The sequence below is a fragment of the Apodemus sylvaticus genome, chromosome 12 (assembly GCF_947179515.1).
Source record: "Apodemus sylvaticus chromosome 12, mApoSyl1.1, whole genome shotgun sequence".
NCBI lineage: Eukaryota > Metazoa > Chordata > Mammalia > Rodentia > Muridae > Apodemus > Apodemus sylvaticus.
Genome location: NC_067483.1, coordinates 16,884,481 through 16,901,331, shown reverse-complemented (window position 1 = coordinate 16,901,331; position 16,851 = coordinate 16,884,481). Strand labels below are relative to the sequence as shown.

Here is a 16,851-nt window from a genome sequence, read left to right as displayed (position 1 = left end):
CTTGATTTTTTTTCTTCACTAATTCATCAGAATTAGTAACCAACTCAAGCATCAACAATTAGGCATTTCAAATATCAACTCTTTAAAAAAAACCACTAAAAGGAACTGTACTGGCTGGTTGGTTTGTGTTAACTTGACACAAGCTAGAGTCATTAGAGACAACGGAGCCTCAGTTGAGGAAACATCTCCATGAGATCCAGCTGTAATGTAAATTGATCATTTTCTCAATGATCAATGGGAGATGGCCCAGCCCATGGTGGGTGGTGCCTTCCCTGGGCTGGTGGTCCTGGGTGCTATAAAAAAAAAAAATCAGGCTGAGCAAGCTGGTAAGCAGCATCCTTCCACGGCCTCTATGTCAGCTCCAGCCTCTAGGATCCTGTCCTGTTTGAGTTCTTGTCCTGACTTCCTTTAATGATGAACAGCACTTCAGAAGTGTAAGCCAAATAATCCCTTTCTCACCAACTTGGTCATGGTGATTGGTTTCAGCAATAGAAACCCCAACTAAGACAGTAAAATTTGGGAAGTATGCTTTAAATTCTGCTTCCTTCGAAACAAACAAAATAATAAAAAACCTGTACCAAAGGTAATTGACATTTTATTCATTCTTCAAGTACTTCTAAGGACACCAGAAATGTAATTGTATGGACCATCAAATAACATTATTAAGGTAAGATTCTAGACAAAGAATTGTCTATGTGTTTAAGATTGATCAGCTAGAAGTTGCTATATATTCCATCTAATATTTTTTATAATTTATTCTTAGAACTAAAAACATACACAGAGCTACAAGAGGTATGTCTACATGACTACTTTCTTAGGCCAGTGATGCTGGCCTAGAGTGATGCTGCACTGTCTAGATAGATGAGTGAAAATGATCAATGCAAGGTTTGATCACACAGACCTACAGTTTCTTGAAATTTCCAGTTTCATTAAAGAAAAAAACCTTCCATAACCTTCATTGCCTTCTACTGTTATTTTATGTCATTTCCACATTTATTTATTTATTTATTTACTTATTTTAAGGATTTATTTTTTTATTATATGTAAGTAGCTGTCTTCAGACACACTAGAAAGAGGGCGTCTGATCTTATTACGGATTGTTGTGAGGAACCATGTGGTTGCTGGGATTTGAACTCAGGACCTCTAGAAGAGCAGTCAGTGCTCTTAACTGCTGAGCCATCTCTCCAGCCCTCCACTCTTATTTATCAATGCTGCTTCTTTTCTTAAGATAAAGTATTTTGAGCACACCATGGCATACTTAACGGATTAAGCACCTAGTCTGAGAAATGTGGCCTTAGGCTAGTTTGGTCACAAAGCAGTTATTTATTTAAAATTAAAGTGAGGAAGGAGGAATCCACCCCATGGCAAGATAACTGACATGGCCCAGACTAAAAGTTTCATGATACACATTTTCCTTTTCAATTACTTTTCCAAATGTATAAGATACTAAATATAGTAACTGATTATAATATTTTTCCTGAATAAAAGGTTCGATTTTTTTTTTTAAAGTAATAATGGACCTACTTACCGATGTTTTCTTCAGAGAGTCTTAAAATCTCTTGGAACTGGGGTTTAACCTAAGTAACGCAAAAGAAAGACCTATGGATTAATCAGTGATAAAATATATACTTTTTACTGATACAGGTATTTTGCTTTATAGGCAATGAAATGGTCAGAAGTATATTATATTTAATTAACAGGACCTTCAAGGATAAAAATCAATTCAAATCAGCAGGTATTTTCAGAACAGCCTTTGGTTTCTTTTCTTAAAATAATTTCAATATGATTCTAAGTACTTACAATTATTGCCTCCTAAAAACTAAATTTAGTGACCAAAAAGCTAACTTGCATACATGATTAAATTTTATATCACCATAATATGATTAGAATTACCGGAAAAAGCATCTGGCTATATTTGAAAGGAGATTTTCCTCATTTAGGATTTTCATAGTTAGCATATTCACAATCCATTATCAATTCCTTCAAATAAGAAATTTTTCTTCACTATCTTAAGGTAGAAAAATTTCTTTAGTATCTTAAGGTAGAGAAAAAAATTCCAGTTTTTTAAAAATGGAATTATCATAGATTTCAAACTCTGGAAGACAATTCTGCAGTGTTCAATATTTGAATGACTCCTACATGTTTTTCTGAACCCATACAGCTAGCTAGCTACTTACTTAGGAGCTTTGAGCAATTTCCAATGATAATGGTAACAGACTGGGGAAGAGGCACAAGGATTTTGCTTTCTCTATGTTAATGTTAAAATCCAGTGTTTGCTTTCTTGTCAGCATCTCAGTCATTTTAATTCACATATTTAATGTAGAGTGAAAGGAAGAACACTGGGAAAAAGTTTAATCTGCAGAATCATAGAACCAAGACTGAATTTCTTCATTTCACAAAACACTAATAATTATTTAACTTATTAAAGGTCACAGAGGTTAGAAGCTAATACACTATAAAGGAAGTCTGAACTCAACAGTCTTACAGAATACTTTTCTGCTTTAAATATTGCAACAATACAGATTCAATAGTAAGGAGCAGATACTTAGTGTTTACTATTTAAGTATCTTGATGAAAACCAGACTAAAAAAACATTAAAACTCTTTTAAAATTAGTTCTCTAAGCAACTATCCTAGCAATAAACTATGAAGACAGAACTGAAGAAGAAATTGGATGCAAGCATCCTCAAATTTTAACACATGAAACTGTAAACATCACAGGCCACAGTGACAAACCACACTCTGGTAATGACTGAGACACATTTGAATATCCATCACCTCAGGTTTTTCTCAAGTGCTAAGCAGACAATTGCTTCCAAAATCTATTCTATATCGCAAAAAAACTCGATCTGTACTCAAAAGGATTGGGCTCTTTCCCCTGATATACCTATGGTAAAAGCCTTTGATAGATTTACTGTGGCGGATCTCATAATAAAACCTTAATACACACTAGGCTGAGGCTAAATAAACTACTAAAATTTAAGTTAACAGATAGAGAGGGATTGTGTTATCGGTTACTTTGCTAAAGCATTATCATATTAAGATTCTGTCTCTTGAATATAAGAAAAGATATAAGTATTTACCTTAGTGTTTGTAAAAATTTTGCCAAATGTCCGGCAAAGACGCCAGAAAAATCTGGAGAATTCATGGACACAGGCAGATGAGGTCACATTAATTTTGCCCACTATGTCTATAAGCTGTGGCAACCTGAATGTGAAGAGAGAGACAGGAGGGGCACATGTAAATGATTGTCTCCATGACACTGCCGCAGAAGCACAGATTACAAACCTTCCCTGTGTTCTGTAAGCAAAGGATGGCCTCACACCTTCTGAAATGGCATTAAGAGTGGACTCATCTAGATCAACTCTTCAAATATCAGTCTTAACTGCTTGCTATAAAACAGCTTTCTGTATTTGAGGTTAATGGGATTCAAAATTGTGGATTTGATACATCACATAACCTTTGTTTACACAACATTCATTCTAGACTCAAAACTAATAAATTAGAATATTGTGTAAAGGCAGCAGACCAGTCCTGACATAATATGCATAAGATGCAGCCTCTTCACAGAACATTATATACTCAGGGGGAGTAAGTACTGCCAAAGCTTTGCTACTGAAGATACCAATTGATGTTTCTTAAAGAAAGTAAATCTATTTTTATAAACTTTCTGTTTCATCTAAATATGAGCTATTTTCAATTAAGCTAATTTAATATAAAATGGACACAGAGGTGGTAACTTACAATTGATTGACAACCCAGAGTAAACTCTCCCAGCCTGTTGTGCCCTCATGTTCCAGTTGGTGATCATAAAGTTGTAGCAGCACTGCCAATTGTTCACGACTTCCAATAATAGTAGACACATCTTGCAGAGGTGACATAGGCCGAGGGAACCTGGTCACTGTAACAGAAGCAAAATAAATCACACAGGAAAAAGTAGTTTGATCACTTAGCTATTCTGTCCAAAGCAAAATAAGGCCCTCAGTTTAATACTTATAACATGTTATAAACTTTAATTCTCAAACACTAAAGAGAATTTGAAACCCCCATACTTAATAAATAAATGCTTTAATGAAAGTTTATTAGTGAAAATTATGTTTATGTACGTGAAATTAAAATTGATTCAAAGATTCCAATAAGTTTAAAAAAAAAGAAAATGTAAAATTATATCATACTGTTTATTCTAATGAAATAATCTATAAAAGATAGTCTTTAGGGACTAAAATTAAAAGCAGGGAAAATATGTTTCACAGGAGAAAATAATGATGTAAAATATTAAAACTTCAGCTGAACAAACTTTAGAAATTAATTTTCAATATTAAATGTTTTATTAAAAATATTTCAGTCTATTTGAGTTAATGTAAAGTATTAAAGCCAGTGACAATAAGTTAAAGCACAATCTATACAGTTACTGTAACCAAGGTCTCATACTATAAACTTAAAAAATCTGAAGGAAAACTGAAAGAACTCTTTTAAATCATATAACTAAAATATGAATACATACATGTAAATATTAGTGTATTTTAAAAGCTTAAGCATATTAATAAGGCCTGTAATTCTATGGTTCATAATCAGATTTCTTTTTTAAATTATACTTTAATTTTGCCTGTATGTGTATTTGGGGGGTGGTACACATGTGCTACAATATGGATAGTGGTCAGAGGACAGTTTATAAAAGCAGGTTCTCTATCACATGGGTATCAGAGATTAAACTCAGGTCATTAAGCTTGGTGGCAAGAACCTTTACCCACTGAGCCATCTTGATAGCCCAGGATTTCATGGTATTATGGAATATTTACATGACTATTAAATGAATAATGTATGATAGTAAGTTCATTTACTGTAGGCTATAAAATTCTAGTGAATAGCAAACAAATACCAAAAGACACATAAAGGTACAGCATTTGCTCAAAGTATATTAAACGACATTAGGTTTCACAAAATTAGTACTTGATTTTAAAAATGCTCCAAGCTAGAGTGCAGAGCCATTGCGGCCGGGATCAGAATCAGGGACCTTCCCCCTGGGCCTTCTCCTTTCCTTTTTGCCTTCAGTTTCCCTGACACCAGAAGAAACTTGGACCTGGAGCCAGCTCTGCCTGGCCAGTGGGCCAGGCTGGCACCAGGGGCTCCCAAAGTTTTGTTTTGGTTTTGGTTTTTTTGGCTTTTCCCATCTTAGTCCCTGAGTCTCTGCCTCTTCATAGCCATCTACAGGTTGAAGTTTGGGTTTTATTTTATTTATTTATTTTTAATAATCACCTCATGATGATGATAGAATTAAAAGTGAACTGCATAGACCCAGGATCATTGTTGTACACGGTGCAGTCTGATAGGCTCTAACCGCAAAGGATGCTTGGAGTGGCAGCACCAGAGATGGCAGGTGCCACCCTGGCTCTAGTCGTATCTTGCTGCTCACTGTAGCCCCTGGCTTCCACACTTAGAATGAATCGCAGCTCAGATTCTGTCTGACACCCAAAGGCCTCAGAGCGATGCTGGGTCCACCATGCTGGAGCCACAGCTGGCTGCTGGGTTATTTTTTGTGGTTTATCTTATTAAAAAATTCTATCCTTTTTCTCTTCACCCAGGCAAGGCCCAGCCAGAACCCTTATGTCTAGAGTCAGTAGGGCTTACTCCCTCTCAATCCATAGGGATGTCTGATCTGAAAGGCCGAGTCTACTTTTGTTCTGTTTTGTTTTCTTCTTCCCTCACCCTTTTTATATCTGGTTCCATTGTGAAAGGCAGAAGCAGCTGTGTGTCCAGCACTACTGGGGGTGGCCTTCTGCTCGTATGATTGTTGCTGTCCTTTCCCCATCCAGACCTGGTTTCCCTTGACACAATACAGTTAGCGACTTTAATTTAAGCCCTTGTTCTGTGGACCACCAACCTCTGCAGACATGCCCTGCTTCCTCCTAATAAAGGCTCATTTAATTAAAAAAAATGTTCCAAGTTAAAAATAAGACTCTCAAACTCTTTTGCTGCAACAGGCACTCAACAATATATTAAATGTAGAGCATGGTCATGGTTGCTGCGTGAGCTCTCCTATGTGTACTCACAACACACAATGATTTGTTCTTACAATACACGTGGGTAACATTACCACCTGGGTTTCTGCTTGAATCCTTACTAGCCTTGCTCAGCAATAGGAGATCTGGATAATGAGGGTACCTCATTGTATTGTGTTCAAATTTCTACATCACATTAAAGCATATCTGATACAATTTCAACCAGAGACCTATCACCTTGGGCACAAGCTGATATACTATGATAGAATGAATGCTTGTATTTCAAAATTATTGGCACAGATAGGAAAATAATGTAATAAATAGGAATTCAAGTAGATGGATTGAGATGGACTATAAAGAGTGAGACTAAAAGCATTCTAAAATCTGAGTCCAAAAGAAACAAAATGATGACAGGAAATTAGGTGGTTAACTTAGCTATAGAGAAGAAATAGGAAAGTCTCAGTGGGTGGGCATAGTAATGCCTTTAATCACAGGACTTGGAAGGCAGAGACAGGCCTCTGAGTTGAATGCCAGCCTGGTCTACAGAGTGAGTTCCAGGAGCCTTAAAATATTTGTCTACTTAACAATTGTTTTAAAAAATTGAAATCTAACATTAACGAATACAGAAAGATTCTCAGAATACCATTTTAATAAGATGGTAAAACAATAGCATTTTATCAGCAATGAAATGTGTAAGTAGTTGTATAGAATAATAGCCGTTGTGAATCTCTGAAGGTTAGTTTTAAAATGTCAGACAGTGCTTCCCTGTTCATGAGTACACCCCAAGTGCCCTAAACACAAGTGCCTGATGTAAACTTTGGTTAACATTATGAAATATCTGGCAATAAAAAACTTGCATCTATCATCCTTTATAAAAACACAAATCTTTAGACATAGTAAATTATACCATAAGTTGTACATAGGTATATACCAAGATATAAACATAATAAGTAGATAATCCCTTAAAAGATGATATAGTCAATTTTCAATTATAATAAATAGAACACTTAACTGAAGGATACAACTTTAATATTAAATTAAAAGCTGGGTATAGTAGCACACACCTTCTACTCCAGCTCTCCAGATACAGAGGCATAAAGAGACCCTATCTCAACCACCACCACCACCACCATCACCTCCACAAGCCAAAGAGGTACAGCAACAGTAACTAAAACCAAAAGATTATTACTGGCATAAGCAAGTGTAGTGGGTTGGCTTAATCTTGCTTGTATTGTAATGCTAATTTACACCCCCCCCACCCACCCAAGACTGGTTGCTCCAGAGACAAGAGAGTTCCCATATAAGATGCCGAGTGACCCTGCCCCAAGTTATTTCTGATTGGTAAATAAAGATGCCAATAGCCAATAGCTGGACAGAAGAGACAGAGAGTGAGTGCAGGAGGAAGGGGATGCTGGCATGGCTTAGGTGAGCCGTAAGAAAATGGCCTTAAGGGCTGGTCAATTGGAGTTATGAGCAGCCCAGATGAAATTTAGCAATAACTTGGGGTTATTGATAAGAAAGTAGATTCTAACAGCATAGAGGGTAGGAAGCTGCCCAGCTCTTGCATTGTTGAAGGCTTACTGTAAATATAAAGGTGTGCATGTCTTTCATTCAAGAACTTAAAATAGCTAGGGTGGGGTAGAAACCTCAGGCCAGGAATTAAATCCTTCTACTACAACAACAAAGACAATCACAAGAAGTAGTAGTTGTATAAGGAACATGTTCAGAGTAACTAAGTGGATGGAAACAGCTGGCATTCAAGAAGTATCTATTGAATACAGTAAGAATGGTAACAGATATTATAGGCTGAGCTAGTCTCTCTGCACCTCTCCAGTCTTCTGTCTGGAAACAGGACTGCTACAGGTATGTTTAGACAAAGGGAGGGTAGGCTGGGTAGGCTGCTATCTAAGGCAGTCCTTGGAAGGTCCTTACTCTTAAAATATCTTCTGTCCCACAGAGCTACAAGATAACATATTTCTGTTGTTTAAGATACTTAGCCAGTGATACTTTGTCAAGACATCAGCAAACTAATAGAGCCAACTAGGAAGAGGATGAGAAAATTAGGACAAGATGTTAGTACAGTGGTAGAATTACAGAGTGACTAGCTATGAAATCTTAAGGGATCTCAACTTAATGAAGTTTGAAAATTATCTTTAAAACAGGAATTTTTTATCAGAAGCCAGTAAGACACACAGATAACTTCATAAAGCTACAAATGCTACAGAGATATTTCATACTCAGGAACAGCATCTGTACAGCCACTTCCTAGATGTACTGCAGTGTAGCTGTCAATCACCTGCTATACATAATTATTGGTGACTGTGAGTGTGACTTGATGATTTTTTTTTTCCTTTCTCCCCAATCCCAGTCCTGGGGATTCAATCTAGTACCTCACGTATATTGAGCAGGCATTCTGTCAGTCAACTGTATTCTCAGCCTGATTTCATGAGTTTCTGAAGATAAGTCATTTTCTTTTAATGGGGGGAGTAGAAAGAAAAAATCTTATCCACATGCTTGTTTCTTTCTACCAAATAAAAATTACAATTGTATTTATCTTACCCTTTTGAAAATAAAAGAGCTAGGGAAGAAAAAAAGTGGAAATGGGAAACCTCACACACTAGCATTAGTTATTATTAAGTGAGCCTTTTCATTGATTCAAAGATATCTATTCCAGCTTCCTAGCAAAGTCTATAAATACTGCTAGCCTGCACTACTGTGAGGCCCTGTCTCAACAAACCCCCAAACCCTCCCATACAACCAACAACCAAAGCAAAGCAAGCATGCAACCACCCACCCACCTAATGGGTAACAGAAGCACAAATATTACAAAATAATTTCAAATGGCTTATCCATAAAAGATGAAATTATAAAATTTCATTATAAAATTTATATTATAGTGAAATTTAATTAATAAAATTTCATTATAAAATTAAAAAATTATATATATTTATCTGAAGCTTTAATAATCTCTAAACACAATGTTCTATACATTATACATACAATACATTTTAGTACCTGTGCTGACATATAATGATTAGAATCAAAACAACTCTTTGGGAAGCTAAACTGGTAATATTCCACACCTTCCTTCAAGAACCCAGTCCAGTACCTTCAATATGTGGTATTTCACCATGCAGCTTGGCTTTAGTGGAGAAAGGTGCATTCTGTAGCACTAATGCAAAGAGAGATGGGATCAAGGACTGCAAAGCAGAAAGATACATGTGGAGCTTGTGTTCGTCCAGCCCGTGCTCTCCTTCCTGAAACACAACGGGTGGGAGCTAACCTTAGGCTCTTGAAATCACACTGCAAGTTGGATGCATGACTTCCTTTCTATGGGCAAATAAACACTTAAGGACCTCGACTTTAGATACCAAATGCATACGCACTTAACAGACATGTCTATGAAAATTGTGAAGCAAGAAGGCACTGCACACACACCAGAATTTTTAATATAAAACACTCAGGGCAAACAGTCATTTCCAGTGCTGGGAACAGTTTTTCTGGGGAGTATCTTGTCTTTTGAAATTCTTGTATACTAGAGTGAGTCACAGAAGTCACAGTAAGTGTGGCACTGCTAATTCTAAAGAATCATTTGTTTTCTCTACTTCCTAAGTGCTTTTAAACACTGGTACTATCTGTATGTGCAGGTGCTAAAAGTACTATAAAACAATTCTACATAGACAAAATGTAGCAGAAACTTAAAAAAAAAAAAAGAGAGATGACAGAAAAAGAAGGATTGATACGGCACCCAGAACCAAATCCTATAATGAAAACCCCAAACCAGAACACTAAGATTAGAGATGAAGGCAGTTGTTGCATTCAAATCTACTTGAGATGTCATTGTTATACTAGGAAATAAGTGTGCTATAATCTAAGAGATAGGACTTACAGTTAACTTCTAAATCAGTTAATTTTTATACAGAAACATTACTAAGTAGAATACTGGAGACACTTAGAAGCCAGGCGGCATTTTTCAGACCATAGCAACATACACTGAAATCAAGGCGTGGTTAATTATGACAGAAGGAACGCACATAATTAATATAAAAAAATCCTACATTTTCTGACCAAGCCACTTCAGGTTTCAAGTGCCACTCATACATATACATATGAGATCATCTATTAGTTTTATGACTTATAGTAAGAGCCTTATAGAGCCTTAAAAAATTTGAAGCACAGAGCATAAGAGTTTAGAGTTAGAAACAACAATCAATTTTTGTATGAGAGCTGGGGGACCTGGTAAGTTACTTAGGCACCAGGTCCTAATTTCTGTATAAAATACACAAAGGGTTCTAAGAGTGAAAGCTATTATGAACAATTTATAAAAGGGGAGAACTCACCCTGAGAAGCTTTTCAATCTTGTTCAGTAGTGTAGGTATAAGATGAGACTGTAAGTTTCCAAGTTCAGTTGTCCAGGCGGCATAGGCTGGTAAAAATACTTGGTGTGTTGCACTAACAACTCTTTCTGAGGGATCACCCAGAGCCGAGAGCAACAATTCAAAGCCCTGAAAAAGAGAAATAGGCAAGTGGAGATTGTTAAAAGAATAAGTTTCTAAAAAGCTTAAGAAAATGCAACCAATATATATTTCAAGAAATTGAGGCAGTGTTTTAAGAAACCTTTCCCATTTTCTTAAGTGTTAATGTTGAGCAGATAGGGCGGGATACATGCACACTCGTTTCCATGCACTGAAAGCAGCTGCCTTTCTCGCTGACCACACAGATATGCCACATCACTTGCAGACAACCAAGCGACTGAATTTAAAAATTTATAACAGGATAAAAGAAGTTTCCACGGAAAAACATACCTGTTGATACTTGTCAGGATCATCAATGTAGCCCATAATGATACCCAGGCTTTTAATCACAGCTTCTCTTACCAAATCGGCCTTATCCTCCATTAACATTTGTTGCAACATTGAAAGAACCAAGGAACTACGGATTTCTTTCTGAAAATAATCAATATGTTTTATTTATGTTATTTAATATGACAATACTTAATAACAATGTCAATGCTGTGCCTTAGCTTACTTTTAATCCAATTTATTTTCATTTATTTATAAATGGTGTGTGTGTGGGGGGGAGGGTGCTTATAAACACTGGGTCAGTGCCTGTGATAGCCAGAAAACGTTGGATCCCTAGAACTGGAGTTAGAGGTGGTTGTGAAACACCTGGTGTGAATGCTGGAAACCCAGAGTTACATGAATGCCAGACAGGGCTCAACACGGAGCTAACCTTCAGGACCCCACACTACTACTGTTCCCAGTTATGTTAAAGAATCAGCTTAATGAAAGGCTGAGATTAAAATAAAGTTATCAGGGGCTGAAGAGAGATAGCTCACTGGTTGAAACCCTGTCTGTTGTTACAGGACTGGAGTTCTGTTCCATGGCCAGTACCCATGTCAGACAGCTCACAACCAGCAGTTAACTATAGCTATACAGGTATGAATATCGCCTCCTTGAACAAATGCATTCATGTGTAGTCCCTATCCCTGCCTTGACACATAATTTAAAAAATCATAAAAAATAAAGTTATCAATATCTAAGTTCATATCCCTCTTTGTAGTTATTGAAACTTGTTTAAGTTATAAAATTAATCAAGCCTAACCTTGTTTGGGCAGCTATAAAATATATAAAAAACAGAATAAAATAAAAACAAAGACCTGGCTTTTGTTTAGACTTTTTCTCAAGTCAAATCTACAAACATTTAAAACTATGAGCTAGTTGTATTTATGTAGACCTGTGATCCGAGCACATGGTTGATGGATTCAGGGGGATTAGAAGTTCAAGGTCATCTTCTACATAGCAAGCTTCAGGCCCTCCAGGGTTACAATGAGACTGTATTTTCTAAAATCCAAAGCAAACCAAATCCCACAAGTCTCTGATACTTAAATTTCATTCCTCCATCTCAGACTAAATGCCTTTATGATAATATACATATTGTTCATTTAAAAACGTAGATTTTCTTTAAATCCAGAACATTCATCACTTTAAAAAAGCTACTAATTTATTATTAAAAATGCTTTATCCATTTTAAAGCTGTTAGGCTTCTAGTAGTATATACAAAATTCCCACAATTCTAGAACCCACTTAAGATCCCTTTTCCTATGTATGTTCCTCCACATACAAGGCCATGAAAATGAGGATGTCTGTCACACACCATTCTGAATAAGCACAGCTCAACTGTGTGTTTGTCCTGAGAAAAACTGTTAACCTAAGGAAAAACAGCGACTGAGTACTCAAACAAGCACCTAAGTGCTTTTCCTGAAAACCTTGCCAAACCTCAGTGTGCAGTCAAAGTGTTTCCTACTATTACTTTCATTTGTGTCATAGAACATAACATTCATCCAAGGGATAAAATTTAGTAAAATGAATAATTTTACTGAATAAGCAAGGTCATTTTTTTTTTTTTTTGAATTAAACTGTTTGTTTTAGGAATGTGGGGCTCTGAAGAGCACATTCTTATCAGGACATCTGAGGTCTGCCTCTCTGTCAGTGTCATCCAGGAGCACTTCTGCTCACCACTACTTCTGTGCCAGCAATGTCTAGGTATGAGAGGAAAAAAAGATCTTATTAAGAAAATAGGCCCCACCTTATGCACCTCCTCTTTGGAAGAAGCACAAGGAACTTTCCAGGGTTCTCAGAACATACTGTCAGAATCACCAGTACTGGTGCATGTTTATATGCACGCACAACCAATTAGGATGCACCTTTTTTTTTTTTAAAAGAAAACATTAGTCTAAGCCTCCATTTTTTTTTATTTGTTTGCCCATCTCTTTATTTTATTAAAACAGCATGACTAAGAGGATTTGGATTAAAATGTATAAGATACTAAACAGAAACAAAGAAAAAGAAAACTGCTCTTACAGGAAGGTAAGGTGCCAGTGCTCCACAGGACTCTGCCACGAGCAGTCGCCTTTCTGGATATTTGTGATTAATCTGGTATAAAAACCAAGCATATTAGCCAAGAGTAAGCAACACACCCTCTCTTCTCCCAAAGACAATTACTTTTCACCATAGATCCTGCTAAGACTACCATTTATTGTCTTCCCTTTCCATTTCTGGGAACCCTTGTGTGGCTATACCTGGATCAGGAATAAGGGAATCAAGGAGAGCCTAAACATTAAGTCACAGGGGTATCTGTTAAAGAAAAGAGGGAAAATCAAACATGAAGAATTAATTGGCAAGCTATCTAGAAATTAAGTTTGCCTAGGCTTTCCTTAGGATGTCAGAGGGAGAAGGATCTTCTCCAAGCAACAGAAGCATAAGTCTGAGTTGGAAATCTGGCCTCTGGCATGTGACGGACATCGGTCTGCTTTCTGCTAATAAGGCTAGCAAACAGGTTAATCATGACTTAACCAGCTAGATGAGAATTATGTTTTCTCTTTAAGAAGACTTCTTTCCTGTTTATATATGCAAAACAGTAGAGTTTTGCTATATGCTAACTATACTGAACCATAACAAAAAAAAAATGACACATACTGGGTTTTGTTCCCATATGTCTTCTTCATAGAATATAAATCTTTCTTTGACTGGAAAAGAAGTATATCTGTTCTCATAGTCCCATATCAAAAGATGATATATAATTCAATAATGTTTTAGATGCCTAAAATTAAGAAAAGAAATTATATAGAAATCTACTGGGCAATAAACTGAAGGTAGGTGGCTAGGTAGATTCCAGATCCATGATTACAAAGATTTCAAAAGAGCTATAGCAAAGATGCATGAAACTAACATCTTGGGGCTAAGAGTGATCCACTCACAGTTGTTCTAAAAGCAGAGTAAGTCTTAACATCAGTGTGCTGTACTTAAAAAGTTTCACTTCATTCCTTCTCAGTCTAGTGTACTGTGTCTCATATAAGTATACACTCAAAATCAATTGTATTTCTGCACTTGACTAAGGAAAGATTCTCTTTCAGTTTATAACTAAAGTACTTAAGGAATGAAACAAGTACAAAACGTACATTCTGAAAACTATAAACCACTGTTGCAGAATATTATAAAAGACTTTGAAAGTTGCCCTAAACTCAGATTAGAAACTTATATGATTAAGATGGGAATCCTCAGCCAGGCGGTGGTGGCCCAGCCTGTAATCCCAGATCTCTGGGAGGCAGAGGCAGGCAGATTTCTGAGTTCGAGGCCAGCCAGGGCTACACAGAAAAACCCTCGAGAAAAACCAAAAAACCAAGACCAAAAAAAAAAAAAAAAAAAAAAAAGATGGGAATCCTCTTCAGATCAATCTGAAGAATCAATAAACTGAAAAGTCAAGCAGTGGTGATACATGCTTTTAATCCCAGTACTTGGGAGGCAATGGGATCTCTGATTTAGAGGTCAGCCTGGTCTATAGAGTGAGTTGCAGGACAGCCAGGGTCTTACAGACAAACCCTGCCTCAAAAAAAAAAACAAAAACAACAACAAAACAACAACAAAACAAAAAACAAAAAACAAAAAAACCACCCCAACTTAACCCAACCCATGCATCCATCCAACCAACCAATCAACCCACCCACCAACCAACCAACCAACCAACCAACCAACCAACCAACCAACCAAAATCCTAGCTGGCTTCTTTGCAGAAATGAAAAACAGATCTTAAAATTCATATGGAGATTTAAGACACCTAACAGTAGCTACAGCAAACCTAGCAGCACGATTGTGTTGGGGGTAATACAAGGGTTCAAACTGAATGCAGAAATGAGTGTAATACTCTATGAGCTTCACCAGTACTGAGATTGTAGACATGTACCACCGTGACTAGTATAATTTTTAAAATTTTTTTTAAGGATTCCTCCTGTATCTATCTCCTGAGTGCTGGGATTATATATGTTTACCACTACGCTCAGTTTGATAAATGCAAGTTGAAAAGGGAAAATGGAAAAAAACTATAAAATATTATATGCACACATGAATAGTCGCACAGATTTATCAACTTGAAGTTTCATGATGCATTGGAGTTAATTTTGACTTTAAGCAATTAGAAACACATTCTAAATTAGCATGCTTTGTAATAAAAAGATGTTGCCTGCCACTGTCAAAGGTAACTATTACTACATTGTGCTACATTGTTCACTTTACACACTGAATTTGATAGCTCTACCACTTTAATAATAAATGCCCAAAGAAATTAGGACTAGAATTTTAAACAGTGACACATTTGGTGTTATCTGTGACCAATATTTTTCTTAAGAACAAGAGACTGTATTGTAAATTCAGTTTTATAAACTTGTGTCTATAATGAGAAAGTACCTTTTAAAGGTGCTTAATGACTTCTGTTTACAAAATCAGTAATTCCGAGTTCTTCTCAGGACTGGAATGTTAGCATACATTATAAAGGTAAAACTACTCCAGAAAAAAAGAATTTAATTATAAATACACAAACCTGCTATACCAACAGTCTACATTTTGCATACTGCATGAATCCAAAAATAAACCTAAATACACAAACTGTACAGGTCATCCATTTGTGTGAGAGCACACACTGCTACCTCAACCTCCAAGTCACCAAAGAAGCACTCTGTGGACTTTGCAGCTGCCTCTCCTTACTTCCCCAGACACTTGGTCCAACAGCACTTCTTCAGAGCAGGACGACACATTCCACGGTGCTCCACCTCCTTCTACTTTGTTTTTCTTCCCATATACCAACACAAGGAAGCACATCAAGTCTTTGTCTACGCCATCTCCTCACTAGGATGCTTCTGTCTTTTTTCACACAGTTATTCTAGTTACTATACTAGTATTCTGTACTGGAATTAGCGTTTTCAAAGTATCTGCTGAGTGGATGAATAAAGCAGGGTATTCCAGAATATTCTTTTGTGCAAATAAGCCATGTGCTGAGCAATGGACAGTAGCATAATTTACATTCCATGGATTTTCTCATAGCATTTAAGAAATAAAAACCTTCAAAACTAAGAACAAAATAGCTAACAAAAACAGTTAACTTACCTGTTCCCAACACTGTGGTAAAAGTTCAGCCTCCACACGTGTTGGTCCAACATGACGTGCAAATGCCACACAGCCTGTCAGTATCATTTGCCTGAAAAATAATGGGGGGGGGGAACCCCTTGAATGTGCATTAGTAAATAGAACTATGACCACAACTTAAAAAGAGCTAAATAGCAGGAATGGTGGCACAACCTCTACTCGTAGCACTTAGGAGGAAAGGGTCCTACATGGCCTTGGAAGGGACTGTGTGACAAGGTTCTGCCTCTGGAGCAAGCCAGAGGGGTGGGCTGATGTGTTGATGGTTGCCCTATAGAATAATGTGCATAATATATGTTCTTCTTTCAGCAAATATTCCCCTGGCCAAAGTTAATGACTCTGTGATAATTAGCAGTGAGAACGTATATGTTCTTAGCAAAAATGGTAAATGCCATGACCTTCAGGACAGCCCCTAAGATTGTGGCAAAGAATTCTAAAAACATGAATTTGCAAATATATAAACAGGATGCAATATGAATTATATAAGGGGTTTCACAGACCTAAAAGATCAGAGGTAGCTGCATCAGGAGCCAGTAAGTCCGAAAGATATTAAAGGAGATAATGAGATTTGGGGAGTGGTGGCTGTGGGGCAAGATCCCACCCAGCTAAGTTTATTCTTAGTACTTAGATAGGCAGGCACACAGAGTTCAAGGTCAGCCTGGGACAAAGCAAGGTAAGGCCCAGGTGTGGTGGGAATAGTGATCTCAGAGCAAGATCTTATTCAGAAGCTTACTGCCTGTGCTTATAGAGGCAGGCAGATCTCTGAATCATTTTTCATGTTTTCTTTCTTTCTTTCTTTTTTTTTTTTTTAAGTATAACTCCTTTTCTAAGAATCAAGGGGCTAAGATGGTAAAATTCTGACTCATGAGATAATCAAAG

General features: G+C 36.7%; 1 protein-coding gene across 6 annotated transcripts in view; it reads right to left on the bottom strand.

The window, feature by feature from the left end:
• Positions 1–16,851, bottom strand: part of Relch (RAB11 binding and LisH domain, coiled-coil and HEAT repeat containing) — a 101,986-nt gene that overhangs the window by 22,857 nt on the left and 62,278 nt on the right. For all 6 annotated transcript variants that reach the window (XM_052201233.1, XM_052201232.1, XM_052201234.1 and 3 more), the window contains exons 12-19: positions 15,937–16,027; positions 12,862–12,933; positions 10,804–10,944; positions 10,339–10,503; positions 9,108–9,255; positions 3,744–3,900; positions 3,083–3,206; positions 1,529–1,577 (exon numbers count right to left, since the gene is read on the bottom strand). In XM_052201233.1, the coding sequence (XP_052057193.1) occupies positions 1,529–1,577; positions 3,083–3,206; positions 3,744–3,900; positions 9,108–9,255; positions 10,339–10,503; positions 10,804–10,944; positions 12,862–12,933; positions 15,937–16,027 (947 nt within the window). The remainder of the gene's footprint in view (positions 1–1,528; positions 1,578–3,082; positions 3,207–3,743; positions 3,901–9,107; positions 9,256–10,338; positions 10,504–10,803; positions 10,945–12,861; positions 12,934–15,936; positions 16,028–16,851) is intronic.